This window comes from Oncorhynchus mykiss, chromosome 27, assembly GCF_013265735.2.
Source record: "Oncorhynchus mykiss isolate Arlee chromosome 27, USDA_OmykA_1.1, whole genome shotgun sequence".
Lineage (NCBI taxonomy): Eukaryota > Metazoa > Chordata > Actinopteri > Salmoniformes > Salmonidae > Oncorhynchus > Oncorhynchus mykiss.
This window is the reverse complement of record NC_048591.1, coordinates 9020306-9034988: the sequence shown is the minus strand read 5'-3', so window position 1 is coordinate 9034988 and position 14683 is coordinate 9020306. Positions and strand designations below refer to the sequence as shown.

The window sequence follows — 14683 nt, the reverse complement described above, 5'->3', positions numbered from 1 at the left end:
CACCCCTCTCCCCACACGGACACACACACAGAGAGAGAGAGACTCAGTTGACCCTGTTAACACAAACAGCACCATCAGTGCTAGTGGGTGAAATCAAGTGATACTGTAGCTCCCTGGGAGTGTAGTGAGGCCTGGGACCAGTTTTCATGCTCTGTCACAGTACAGGTCAATGGTACAGACAGGACTAAACTCTCTCTCCTTTTCTCTCCCTCTCTCTGTGTGATGGAGCCAGCGGAACAGGAGCCTACTGTTATCTCATCTGGTCCCTGATTCCATATCATTACATTGTAACAGGCTTACATTGTAACACAACTGTAATACTACTAATGCCTGTTTATAAGGTACTCTTACTGCTTTAGTGGTCATTTAATAGAGGCTCCATAGTGACTACATGTTTTAAGGCTGAGTGAAATACACTGAGTGTACAAAACATTAAGAACACCTGCTATTTCCATGACATAGATTGACCAGGTGAATCCAGTTGAACGCTATGATCCCTCATTGATGTCACTTGTTAAATCCCCATCAGTAAGAGTAGATGAAGGGGAGGAGACAGGTTAAATAAGGACTTTTAAGCCTCGAGACAATTGAGACATGGATCGTGTATGTGTGCCATTCAGAGGGTGAATGGGCAAGACAACACATTTAAGTGCCTTGAACGGGGTATGGTAGTAGGGGCCAGGGGCACCGGTTTGTGTCAAGAACTGCAACGCTGCTGGGTTTCCCCCCGCTCAACAGTTTCCCGTGTGTATCAAGGATGGTCCACCACCCAAAGGACATCCAGCCAACTTCACACAACTGTGGGCATTGGTGTCAACATGGGCCAGCATCCCTGTGGCACGCTTTCGACACCTTGTAGAGTCCATGGTCCGACTAATTGAGGCTGAAGGGGGGTTCCTAATGTTTGGTATACTCAGTGTAATTGCAGTATACTGAGTGTAAATGTGGGCTATATTTGTAATAAACAATGGATAAACAACAAAATAACAGCAAATTTGGTTGTGGCTGGTTATTGGTAAACACAATAATAATGAGGCATTACAATTACTCTGAAGCTGCCACTTACAGTATCTGCCAGCAAGTGGTAAGTGTTAACACCGGTCTTCCAGTCATTTGGGCCAGATTCAGGGTAAGTGATAAGGGGAGAGAACAGACAGAAAAAGCAGATATTCCGCTAGCACTTGCAATCCGCAAGAGATAATTAAGTACGAAGTGAACCTCTTTAATCAGCTTTCGCGTAGTGTGTGGTGGAGAAGGATTGGCCTATAAAATAGATTAGACATGGGATCCTTATAAACACTACTGGGAATTAGGGTTCGAGTAGCAGGTAAATGGATTAGAGGCCTAGCCACAGACCATGAGTGCGAGAGGTGGAAACTGCTGTTATGACAGTGCAAGATAGGGACAGTGATAATGATGCTAATCCAAATTAGCCTGGTTACCCACACTCCGGCTAAACGCTACTTCTCCGCAATGAGTCTGGATCTGAGTACCTCTGCGACCCTTCACCAAATGGGAACACATTCTGATTGGTCCAAAAACCAATAGGTTGAGACAAAGCTAGAACACATGCGGCGGTTTGAAAATGTGTCATTGGCATTTGATACTCTGATTGGTTAGAGACAATCCAATCGCTGATTGCTTTGTTTTCTACAACGCCCGTTGTGCCCCTCGTCACCACAAAGTATGTAGCGAACGACAAAACAGCTGAATAATTTAGTTTAAATCGTCAGGCTAAATCAAAATACTGTGTTATACCTACACCACTGGTTTACTCCCAATACTGAACCAGCTTCCAATATGTTACTACTTTATAACAACTACCTTGTAAAGTAAAAGTGTATACGATTCTGTCACAATGAATGAGATCCAAAAGCCACTTGGAATGGAAAGTGTGCAAATATATTTTCAAATCGTTTTCATAGCAATAATGATACAAAAAATCACTGACAAAACAATTAACAAATTCCAGAAACAAATTTAAAAAATGTACAAAGTTGTGAGTAAAAAGTACACAAGAGCTACGTCATCCACAAATACAGTGCATAGTGTTATACATCTTTAGGTGCTGAAAGGTGGAAATGCTTTCGGGTTTGTTTCAGCTTGTAAACTACATCAGGAAGTAGAGACATTTACAGAGAAGGTTCTACTCACTGGAACAGATACCATTTGGTAAAAAACGTTCTCAATTGTAAATATGTACATGGTATTTTATCACAGATTGTGTTTTGATCACACAAACAACATTTCAAATTGTGAATACAAAAGTCAACTATCTTATAACAGTTTTCAGGTACATTCGATTCTGATGAAAAAGAAGAAAAAAAATCAAATTTGGCTACAAAAGTCTAAAGAAATAAAATGTACAGACACGTCAGTGACGTGTAGCTTCCTCGTCCGCATATACATTTCTATAAAATAATACAAGTTACCATTACATAAAGAGCAACTTAACTTTAAACAGCATAAATTAATACAAGAAGCAATCACAAAAACAAACACCGGCGGGCTTGTAAAATCAACAAATGGAGAGAATTACAAGTCACTGACATTTTCGAGTGATAGACATTTGGTTCAGCGATGTCGTGATGTTGCTGTGTTTCCCTGTACATTCCAGCTAAAGAGAGCGTTCGTTAACAAAACATCCACAGACAGAGATTCTGCCTTTAGACAAAGGCTCTGCTCGTCAGTAGCAGTAGCTTGTCATCTTTGTCTTAAGAGACTACACTGGCCCCATTCAATGGTTCCCGTCTGCCTCAGGGTCGAGGCAGAAGAACACGGTGTGTTGATCATGATTCAGCTCAAAGTGAGCCATCTCAATGGGCCGGATCCTACCTTTAGATACGTGTTCGTATCGTTAGGATTCTGCACAATGTACGTTAACCTCTTTTTCACCACTACGCATTTCAACATCAAAGGAAAGGGTTTGGCGAATGGACATATTTATTTACCTGCTTTATAATAGCAGTCTCGAGTGTATGTGCTTGGTTGAGCTCATGTGTATATATAATGAGTTGTGTGTGCTTGTATAGAACTCAAACCGTATTAATATCAGAGTTCTTTGGACTCAAATCTCTCTCAGACACTGTGCGTCAGTTACGTCGCCGTTTTCTTCAGAGAACAACCCTCTCAGGGGCCTGTGGAGGACAGAGGGAACACTTCCCCGGTAGCAGATAGGACTGATGAGTGGGGGAAGACAATGTAGTAGCTGTGTTATGCTGCCACACAGTGGTTGGGCCGGCGGGACATGACGTAGCCCCGGTGGCACACACAGCGATAGGAGCCGTCTGTGTCGATGCATCGGCCGTTCGCACACGCGTTGTCAGGATTCACACATTCATTGATGTCTGGGCATAAGAAGCAGAACAAAGTCACAATTGAAAACACAAGCATGTGAATCAGTGAACGTCCAAATGTGTATTCAGTGCATTCGGTAATTATTCAGACCCCTTCACTTTTCCAAATTTTGTTACGTTACAGCCTTATTCTAAAATGGATTATATAGTGTTTTTCTCCCCCTTGTCAATCTACACAAAATACCCCATAATGACAAAGCAAACACATTTTTGCTTAAAAAATAGATAAATAAGGAAATATCACATTTACATAAGTATTCAGACCCTTTACTCAGTACTTGGTTGAAGCATCTTTGGCAGCGATGACAGCCTCAAGTCTACTTGGGTATGACGCTACAAGCTTGGCACACCTGTATTTTCAGAGTTTCTCCCATTCTTCTCTGCAGATCCAAGCAAGCTCTGTTAGGTTGGATGTTCGATTGGGTTCAAGTCCAGCCTCTGGCTGGGCCACTCAACATTCAGAGACTTGTTCCGTTGTCTTGGCTGTGTGCTTCAGGTCGTTGTCCTGTTGGAAGGTGAACTTTCGCTCCAGTCTGAGGTCCTGAGCACTCTGGAACATGTTTTCATCAAGGATCTCTCTGTACTTTGCTCCGTTAATCTTTCCCTCGATCCTGACTAGTCACACAGTTGCTGCCACTGAAAAACATCCCCACAGCATGATGCTGCATCCACCATGCTTCACTGTAGGGATGGTATTGGCCAGGTGATGAGCGGTGCCTAGTTTCCTCCAGAAGTGACGCTTGGCATTCAGGTCAAAGAGTTAAATCTTGGTTTCATCTGACCAGAGAATCTTATTTCTCATGTTCAGAGTCCTTTAGGTGCCTTTTGGCAAACTCCAAGCGGGCTGTCATGTGCCTTTTACTGAAGAGTGTCTTCCGTCTGGCCAGGCTACCATAAAGGCCTGATTGGTGGAGTGCTGCAGAGACGGTTGTCCTTCAGGAAAGGTCTCCAATCTCCACAGAGGAACTCTGGAGCTCTGTCAGTGACCATCGGTTTCTTGGTCACCTCTCTGCCCAAGGCCCTTCTCCCCTGATTGCTCAGTTTGGACGGGCGGCCAGCTCTAGGAAAAGTCTTAGTGGTTCCAAACTTCTTCCATTTAATAATAATGGAAGCTACTGTGTTCTTGGGGACCTTCAATGCAGCAGACATTTTTTGGTAACCTTACCCAGATCTGTGCCTCACTCAATCCTGTCTCTTAGCTGTATAGACAATTCCTTCGACCTCATGGCTTGGTTTTTGCTCTGACATGCACTGTCAACTGTGGGATCTTATATAGACAGGTGTGTGCCTTTCTAAATGATGTCCAATCAATTGAATTTACCACAGGTTGACTCCAATCAAGTTGTAGAAACATCTCAAGGACAATGAATGGAAACAGGATGCACCTGAGCTCAATTTCAAGTCTCATAGTAAAGGGTCTGAATACTTATGTAAATAAGGTATTTCTGTTTTTCTTTTTAAAATGTGGAAAAATGTCTAAAAAACTGTTTTTTTTGCTTTGTCATTATGGGGTGTTGTGTGTAGATTGATGAGGAAAAAATATAAATGAATCCATTTTACAATAAGGCTGTGATGTAACAAAATGTGGGAAAAGTGAAGGGGTCTGAATACTTTCCGAATGCACTGTATGTTCTGGTAGATGTGTAAAACGGTAAATATATACAAAATCTATGACATTTCTAGGTTCTCCATTGCACTGGTAAATCTAAAGATTTTACTGTAACATAAATGTCAATGTGAGAATAAGAGAATAGATTTAAAGGCATAAGGTTCGAAGGACAAGTGAAAGGCAGGGAGTTTTGCATATAGACAATTGCGAATAGTTGAAGGGTTTGTCTTGTGGATTGTGTGAGGAGGGATACCTACCTATGCAGGCCATGGAGGTCATGTCCAGCTCGTAGCCCTCGTAGCAGTCACACGTGTATCCCTCCGCCACCCGGATACACCTGCCGTTCTCACAGCCGTGCAGTATCCCACAGTCCTCTGTGCTCAGGCCTGCATACGGCTCATATCGTCCTGGAGTGGGGAGAGGAGGAGGTGGTCAGAACTATGAACAGATAGCTAATCAAACACTCATTCTTTACAGGGCCTAGGTTAAGATCACATCTTAAAATGAATGTGAAATATTTTGGGTAATGCAGTAGCATCGGCAAAATGACAGTAATGCCTTCCAGCAAGACTACTAATTTGACCTATTGAAAGCCCTAGGGGCTACAGTTACAACAGTAAATCCAGTAATGCACACTAAGAGAGTGCTTACTCTCATAGACTCTCCGTGGGCCACCACCACCACCTGGCCCCTGTCTGTCAGGGAACGGAGGGAAAGGGGGTCCCACACGCCAGGGTTCTGGCCCCTCCTCCTCCTCACTGTAGGGGTCACTGTCCAAGAGGGGGGCCAGACTCAGAGGGAGGCCCTCTCGGATGGGGGGAGGGGGTCGCGCCCCAAAGGCAAGCTCAGAACGAGGGTCTGGGAGGGTCCGGAGATGGGGTCTCGGAGGAGCGTCAGGCGGGCCGTAGTCGTCCTCGTCATAGTAACGCTCAGGACTGGGAGGGAGAAATCCAACATGTATGTATGTCTTACATGATGTATGTGAATGAGTGAGTGTGGTGAATAGGGCAGTGTGTTACATGTATCCTGAGGGTTGTCTGTATGGGCTCTCTGGGACGCTGAAGGTGCTGGGCGTTCTGCTTCTGAAGCTAGACCTGCTGCCTCCCGCTGGTGTGTAGTCGTCATAGTCAGGCTGGGGGTACTCAGGCCTGCGGGGGATGGGGTCTGGGAAGGAGTCCGGTCCATAGGGCACGCGATACCCCACTCCTCCTTCTCCCTCTCCTCCTCTGCCGGGTCCTGGCCCTGGGTCCGGCCCGTAGGGGTCAGGGAAGGGGGGAGGAAACTCTGGGGGCCCCAGGAAGACGTTACAGCGAGCCTCATAGTCCTCTGACAGAGGGAGAGAAGGAAAAGAGGCATAGACCAAAAATGACACTTTCCCCAAACTTTAAACATGCCCATAAACACAACACTGTTTCGAAACACAGGGCGCCATTTTGCTTCTATCTTATGACAAAAATGCTAACACAGCAGATTGTTCAATGTAAATACTCATCCACATTCAGCGTGGCCGTAGTAGCGCATCAGTGAGTGTGTGGTCAGTCCAGTAGTACCTGAGTCTCTGGCAGGACACAGAGCACAATGCAGTCCCCAGCCCTCTCCATACAGACAGCAGCACTCAGTGAAGGTGACCTGTCCACCCAGCAGGGGGCTCTGACACACCAGGTCTGCTGTGACAAACTGCCAGCAGAACGATAGGTTCTCATCTGGAGGCACGAGGGAGAGGACAGGAATGAGGAGGGGAAGGGGGAGATGGAAAAGAGAGACAGATAGATTAATAAAAAAGGAAGATGGAGAAAGAGAGACAAAGGAAGATGGAGAAAAATGAGGGAACGATAGATGGGGAAAGGCAGAGAAAGAGAGAGAGATGAAAAACAGAGACAGTGAGAGAGACCTCACAGCTTGAGCTAATATGTGACATTTGAGTAGTGTGGACTCATGAGGTGAGAGTGATTGTGGACTCATGAGGTGAGAATGATTGTGGACTCATGAGGTGAGAGTGATTGTGGACTCATGAGGTGAGAGTGATTGTGGACTCATGAGGTGAGAGTGATTGGGGACTCATGAGGTGAGAGTGATTGTGGACTCATGAGGTGAGAGTGATTGTGGACTCATGAGGTGAGAGTGATTGGGGACTCATGAGGTGAGAGTGATTGGGGACTCATGAGGTGAGAGTGATTGGGGACTCCCGTCTCCCAGTGTGTGTGGTCTTACCCACGGCGAGGTCAGTGGAATTGACACAGCTGCGCTGAGTGTCGTCCAACACAAGAGGAGGCTCGCAGGTACAGACGTGTGAGCCTAATATGTTGACACAGATTCCCCCTGGACAGCTGTCCTCCCCTGCCTCACACTCATCAACATCTACCAGGAGAGAGAGAGATGATGTTTTAGGAACCTACCCATTATGTACATCCATTAAGTTCAATCACAAATGATAAAGTCTGGGTCAAAACAGCCCAATATCACTGATAAAGAAAGACTGCTAACCGATGCACTCCAGAAACACATCGTCGTAGTAGTAGCCAATGGTGCAGTAGCAGGAGTAGCCAGGGATGTTGTTGACACATACACCGCTCTTACACACCTCAGGGTGGAACAGTTTACACTCATCCACATCTGTGAGAGGAGAGAAAGGCCTGGATTATAGGTACAGGTCAAACATTAATACAAATCATGTGTGTCAAAATCAGCCATTATTGACAGCAACTCTGGAGAAATGAGAGTTTAAGTGCCTCGCTCAAGATTTTTCAATTAGTCGGCTCAGGGACTTGAACTAGTAACCTTTCGGGTTACCGGCCCGCTAGGCTACCTGCCTTGTGTGTATGTGAGACCGTCGTTACCTTTGTAGCTAAATGCTCCTGGCCCGGTAACATATCCTCGTCCGCTGGGGCACAACGCCTGGTGCTCAGCTGAACAGCACCCACAGGAAACAACAACAAGACATATCAGAGAGGAACACTTCACGACATCAGGGATAGCTTTTTCTGAGTGGGTTGTCAGGTTGATGTGACTCCAGGAGTCACCATAGACATACATATTGACTTTAGTCTTATACATAGAATGGAAAGCATGTGTTTGATGTATTTGAGACCATTCCACTAATTCCGCTCCAGCCATTACCACGAGCCCGTCCTCCCCAATTACGGTGCCACCAACCTCCTGTGCTAGAGACATAGTCATACCATAGACATACTGTTGACATCAGGGTTGATCACTGGTCCCTACCTGTGCCTAGCGGAGGACAGGGGTCATACTGGCAGCCCATGCCCCAGCCCTGGCCCACGGTGCAGCAGCACTCCTGCTGGGTGGTGTTGCGGGCCAGGACGCTGCACGAGCTCTGCTCCCCAGTGCTGTAGTAACACTCCCTGAACTCGCCAGGCCGGGCAAGGGGCAGCTGGGACGCATCGGGCCGACGCTGGGGACCGAGACCGGTGGTGGAGGAAGACGAAGAAGAGGAGGAGCCGCCAGGGTACGCCAGACGACCTGTGAGACACGTGGATGTGATGTTTGAGGTGTGTGTGGTTATGGCTGCGCTGCTGACCACCAAGACAGTACAGCGTTCCCTCATGAACAACAGGGGGCAGCAACGCCAAGGTGTTTGAATGGGCACTTGTTGCACAAACTGATGCCAATAAAACTGTGAGGGAGTAGAAATGTATATTTTTGTACGGTAAAAAACAAGCTTATCTAGATAATCCTCGAAAAGCACAATAGTGTTGGACAGCGTATAGTACCTGGTCGGGGAGTGCTGAGGCACTGTCCTGAGCGCGTATCAAACTCTTCCCCCTCTCCTGGACACTCACACATGAAGGAGCCATCCACATTCTCACAGCGCGCCGCGCCACACACGCCCTGCATAGTCTCACACTCGTTTTCATCTAGAGAGAGATAGAGGGAAAGAGAGAGATGGAGAGAAAGGAGCGAGAGAGAGAGAGAGAGAGAGAGAGAGAGAGAGAAATATAGGGTGAAAAGGTACAACCATGTAGGCTAAATCAAGCAAAGACAATGACAGATGATAGGACAGCAGAATGGCAATGTTTGTACACTTATCAGAGACTCGTGCATCTGTGTTGAGACGTACCCACACATCCCTTCCCATCGCTGGTGGCTGTGTAGCCCTGGTCACACATGCACTGGTATGTTCCAATTAGGTTCTGGCAGAACGCATGCTCCCCGCATACGGTCTCATTGGCACACTCATTGATATCTGTGAGCGAGAAGAAGAAACAGAAGTGGAGAGAGAGATGACATCCCTCCTATGTGAATCAGAATCATATGGTCTCTAGCACGGTCATTGTCTTCATTACAGTTAGGACAAACTTGACTCAATTATTTAAAGGTATAAAGCAACAGTTGGGTGAAAACAACACAGTGAGATACATCCCTAGATCTTTTTCATAATGTGTGTGTGTCGGTCTGTGTGTGTGTGTGCAAGGAAAGGCGAACGGCAGTCTTGTGACCGAGCATCTGCGCGGCGAAAGCCTCCAACCCGGACACATCAATCAAACACAGCTGCCATGACGACCAACCCCTTACGGCCCGCCCTCAGCCTGGATCCCACATCTGTGTCCAACCTGCCAACCATTCCTACACAAACTATCATGGCTAAACTGTATGACAGTATAGCGAGGACGGCAATCAATCTCTATTGACTAAGTTCCTCTGGTCCTCTCAGTAGCATAATAAATCAAGTGGATTCATAAATAAGAGAATAATCAAACAAATACATTCTTATATGTGGACCAGACTTAGAGAAGGATGAAGTCGATGAGGATGATGAAGAGATGGAACTGACCGACACACTCTCCGGTGCGGGTGACCCGGTAGCCCGGCTCACAAGAGGTGATACAGCGGTAGGAGCCAACGGTGTTCTCACAACGCTGTGACCGACACACTGCTCCCTCTGAGCACTCATCTACATCTGGGGGAGAGAGAGGGGGGGATTACACACACACACACACACACACACACACACACACACACACACACACACACACACACACACACACACACACACACACACACACACACACACACACACACACACACACACACACACACACACACTTCAGCATCCCCATAGGCTCGAAAGCTGTGTGTGTTACATAAAGGGACACGTAGTTGAGGTGTTGAGTTACCCAGACAGGCTGTCTTCTCTGGGTTGGTGGTGAATCCCACTTGGCACTGGCACTGGTAGGAGCCCTCTGTGTTGACACAGCGGCCATCCTGGCACGCCCCCGGGCCTGACCTGGCACACTCATCCACATCTGGACCCGCAATGACAACACGCCATTACATCACCACAGACAACCCCGCTGTGCCTACCTCCAGGCTAAGCAATCCTTTATCATGATGTTGTGCCCATGTCGTTTCATTTGATGTCATTCACTGTGTGAGAGGCTATGAGCAATATCATCTGTGTAAAGTAGCCGATAACTGATTATAATTACGAGTGATTACCAGAATAGCCCTGCCAAGAGTTGTCAAAGTGAATGGGCAGTTTAAATTGCAGAGTAAACAACCCACGTCGTGTCTATGTCATGAGTAGAGACGTCTCCATTCTGCAGGTTTAAGAGTCGCCTACAGCAATGCCAGTGGTGTGTACGAGATGGCGTAAAGGCCTCACCCAGGCAGGAGCCGCCGTCGCTGCTGGTGGTGTATCCCTGGGAGCACACACAGCGGTAGGAGCCCTCTGTGTTCACACACTCTCCCCTGGGGAAGCAGTACTCCCCCTCTAGACACTCGTTGACGTCTGTGAAGAGGCAAGACAAACAGCGTGACACAGAAAAGAGGCAGCGACCCGCAGCGTGGTATGTACACATCATCACAGCACGTCACCGACATCGGTACTGACCTCTACACTGGCGCCCGGGGCCAGCGGTTCTGTAGCCTGGCTGACAGTCACAGCGGTAGGAGCCGTCCGTGTTCACGCACAGCCTCGCTGCACCACAGGTGTCAGGGCTCTGGCATTCATCCACATCTGAGGATGGGAGAGAGGGGGGGGTGCTCATTGGTACTGGCACGCACACACACCACTGCTTCATGTATAGGTCTTTCTGTCCCCCCTAAAAAGGGGTTAAACAGCATTCAAGTGGTTTCTCTTAAATCAACACAGCACCAATTGATTCTGTCCCTTATGGATATAACCTTTTGACAGTGAGACCTCGCCAACGAGACATCCATCCATTCCCAAGTGTTACATCCATACCTAATGTGTTTCTGATTTACACGCTATCCCCTTTGAAGTCTAAACATCTGTTGCAGACTCTACTGGTTCACGTCGGCCCAGTCCAACAGCCAGACGTCTATTGAATACCTCTGAGTGATTCTCATATCACAGCAGAAACGGTACATTCATATGCATTTTTAATGTGGTCCCGTTTTTTAATTTTTTATTTTAGGTAGAGGCAATGCACCCTGGTGGGATGGAGCACGGTGTCCTGAAATGATACTAGCACGGCTGATGATTTGTGTGTCCCACGGGACAAAAAAACTGCTTGGAAGTGAGTAAGAGGAGTAACCGAAGACAGCAAGGGTGAAGTGAGGAGAGAAGAGGAGAGGAATGCAGAGGAGAGTGCTGACTGCAGTGTGGAACTGGGCCTAGAGGGCCAATGGGTGGCCAACCCCCTTTGCTCACTCATCACCTACTGTCGGATGATGAAAAATTGCCCGGTCACATTTGCTCTGTGCAGTTTATATAAACAGCTGTTGAAACAGCTCGATTCTGCAGCAAACTTTACCATGGTGACTGTCTTAGTCAAGCTGCATCACCAATAACTCCAACAGTGTTAGTGACGTGATTGTCTGATTCCATGAAGCAGTATGAATGGAACGCAATCTCAAGTGGAAGGCGTGTGTGTCGTGTTTCCTTATTAGGCAGAAGTCTGCCGCCGTTTACAAATCACCTCCTCCCCTTGGCTGTAAAAGAGCCACGGCCTTCCCTCCCAGAAACAAATGCAGCAGGCAAGTTTGAGAGCAGCAAAACACAGTGAAAAAAAACACGGCGACTACATGGACAGAATGCCTCGATTTGACTTGACATACTGCCTAACAGGCAGCTAGTCTTACCTGCGCATAACCCATCTCGCATGCCGTGGCCCGCTTTGCAGGCGATACACTTGTAGGAGCCTTCAGAATTCACACACCGTTGCCCAGGACACTGTGAGGGGTCTTCACATTCATCCAGGTCTAAAATGAAGCAGGTGGAGGTCACACATCTAGCAGAGTGATATGGAGCACGAGTCATCATGTAAAAGTCAGACACATGCAGCCTCACCAATACAGATGCTGCCCTGCGGTTTGAACCCGGTGCGACAAACACACCGGTAGCTACCCGGAGTGTTTTCACAGCGACCGTTGGCACATAGGTTGGAGGTCTGGCGACACTCATCGATATCTGCGTGAAGGTATTAACATCAGTATTGATACAATTATCAATATGGAATACAAATGTGTGTGTTTGTGTGTGTGTGTGTGTGTGTGGGTGTGTGTGGTTGAGAAGGTTGTTCACCTGTACACTGTCCGTTTCCAGCCTCAAAGCCTGGGCTACAGGCCACACATATGAAGGAGCCCTCAGAGTTGATACACTCCCGACCAGGACACTGCAGAGCGTTCTCACACTCATCGACATCTGGAGAAGCCGACAGATGTTATTCTTTACAATCCCTTGATGAAGTCGACAGAACAGAGGCCGTATCTAGTAGCGTTTCACTCGATTACGTGCTAAAGGAAGTCACACATCTGACTGCTCTTTATCGGCCGAAGTAATGTGCATGTTCAACGTGCAGTCTCACCTCCGCAGGTGTCGCCCTGTAGCCTGAAGCCAGAACGGCACGCACACTTGTAACTCCCAGCCGTATTCTCACAACGGCCGTTAGCACAGGGAGTGGGGCTGTGGAGGCACTCGTCAACATCTGCAACAACAACAATAACAAAAAATAACAATTTTTTTTTTTTTTTAAAGACCTACGCTTACGGCTTATTGTGTAAGTGATCGGATCTACATGATTGAGTGTTGACAAAGGCCATGTTGTGTCCTACCTGTGCAGTGTCTGTCGACCGGCACAAAGCCTGGCTTGCAGGACACACACTTGTATGAGCCCAGGGAGTTGACACACTCCTGGCCAGGGCACTGGGATGGGTCTGCACATTCATCCACGTCTGTACAGGTATCACCGTGTAGTCTGTAGCCAGTGAGACACGCACAGCTGTAGCTACCCTGGGTGTTCTCGCAGTGACCGGTGGTGCATGGGCTGGGGGTCTGACGACACTCATCTATATCTGTAGGAATGGAGAGGAGATTGCTGAAAAAGGTAGTTGCCAATTTCAAATACACTCTAAATGGATGTACTAATGGATGAAAAAAAATACAAAATCACAGGCACACAGGTATACCTCAGAACACACAGAGGCAATGGGATTTTACCTGAGCAATGTCCATTGATCATGCTGAAGCCTGGCTTGCAGGACACACAGTTGTAAGAACCCTGAGAGTTGACACAGGCCTGACCAGGACACCTCAAAGGGTCCTCACACTCATCCACATCTGAAACAGATAAGAGCCATAACATTAATAGACGGGCAGATTTTTATTTTCCAAAGATCGAAAGTTCCTTTCGCTGACAGGTTCAAAAAGAGGGAATGTAGGTAAATACACTGGGTGGAGTCGTCGCTGGTACCTGTGCAGGTCTTGCCTTGTAGTTTGTATCCTGTGTGGCAAACACACCTGTAGCTCCCAGGAGTGTTCTCACAACGACCATTGGTGCAAAGGCTGGGGGTCTGATGGCACTCGTCAACATCTACAACAGGGGGCGACACAGACCGTTAGTGAAAGGTTATTATTTGGTTTTGTGTATGACTGCTTCAGGACAAGGGGTGTTACCTGAGCATTGTTCGTTGAGCAGGCCAAAGCCTGGCGGGCAAGACACACACTTGTATGATCCTGGAGAGTTGGCACAGGCCTGAACAGGACACCTCAAGGGGTCCTCACACTCATCCACATCTAGGGAAAGGGAGAATGATAGACTGGAGGTTTAATATGTCCAACTGACCAATAGTATAATTTCACAAACATCACACAATCGTTGGTGAGTGAAGATGGCAACATATACAGGACAGTACCTTCAGTAGTGAAATAATGTTGAATAGATGCAGAGATAGCTTCTTTACCTTTACATGCGTTTCCCTCTAGCGTGTACCCAGTGCGGCAGACACACTTGAAGCTACCAGGGCTATTCTCACAGCGGCCGTTGTTACAGGGGTTCGGAACCTGACGACACTCGTCAATATCTGTGCCACCAAAAAAAAGTTTGTCCTTTACTCAAAGACTTGACAGTTAACAGTTGTCTATTTTCTTCTAGAAGGACTACTGTACAGCTATCACAATCGACATAACATTCCTTATAACAATCCCAATCATGAACATAATACTTATTGACTGCTGATGTTGAGGACGCGTCCCCTCTTACCTTGACACTTCGTCTGTTGGAAGTTGGCTCTGAAGCCCGCAGAACACACACACCTGTAGCCGCCTGGCTACACGAGGGACTCTCAGAGAACACTGACCAGAGTACCAGACCCCATTTCCTAACCCTTGACCTCCAAGTCAGGGGGATGCCAGAAGGTCTCTCTCTATACCCAACAATACAGAGTAGCTGTTGTCTGAATAAACGTCCAGAGCACAGCTGCTGTGGCTAGCGACTGTGTGTGTGTGTGTGTGTGT

At 47.3% G+C, this 14683-nt stretch overlaps 1 protein-coding gene across 2 annotated transcripts in view; it reads right to left on the bottom strand.

Moving 5' to 3' along the window:
- Window positions 1-1880: 1880 nt before the first annotated feature.
- The window catches only part of LOC110507061 (latent-transforming growth factor beta-binding protein 4), a 74703-nt gene continuing 61900 nt past the window's right edge, over window positions 1881-14683 (bottom strand). For both annotated transcript variants that reach the window (XM_036965105.1, XM_036965106.1), the window contains 24 exons: window positions 14131-14250; window positions 13844-13963; window positions 13641-13760; window positions 13388-13507; window positions 13003-13242; window positions 12756-12875; window positions 12473-12592; window positions 12239-12358; window positions 12031-12150; window positions 10817-10942; window positions 10589-10714; window positions 10101-10229; window positions 9758-9883; window positions 9044-9169; window positions 8697-8840; window positions 8188-8445; window positions 7803-7871; window positions 7450-7578; window positions 7177-7323; window positions 6516-6668; window positions 5985-6291; window positions 5617-5900; window positions 5223-5372; window positions 1881-3347 (listed from right to left, as the gene is read on the bottom strand). In XM_036965105.1, coding sequence (XP_036821000.1) covers window positions 3214-3347; window positions 5223-5372; window positions 5617-5900; window positions 5985-6291; window positions 6516-6668; window positions 7177-7323; window positions 7450-7578; window positions 7803-7871; window positions 8188-8445; window positions 8697-8840; window positions 9044-9169; window positions 9758-9883; window positions 10101-10229; window positions 10589-10714; window positions 10817-10942; window positions 12031-12150; window positions 12239-12358; window positions 12473-12592; window positions 12756-12875; window positions 13003-13242; window positions 13388-13507; window positions 13641-13760; window positions 13844-13963; window positions 14131-14250 — 3608 coding nt within the window. In that variant the 3' untranslated portion in view covers window positions 1881-3213. The remainder of the gene's footprint in view (window positions 3348-5222; window positions 5373-5616; window positions 5901-5984; window positions 6292-6515; window positions 6669-7176; window positions 7324-7449; window positions 7579-7802; window positions 7872-8187; window positions 8446-8696; window positions 8841-9043; window positions 9170-9757; window positions 9884-10100; window positions 10230-10588; window positions 10715-10816; window positions 10943-12030; window positions 12151-12238; window positions 12359-12472; window positions 12593-12755; window positions 12876-13002; window positions 13243-13387; window positions 13508-13640; window positions 13761-13843; window positions 13964-14130; window positions 14251-14683) is intronic.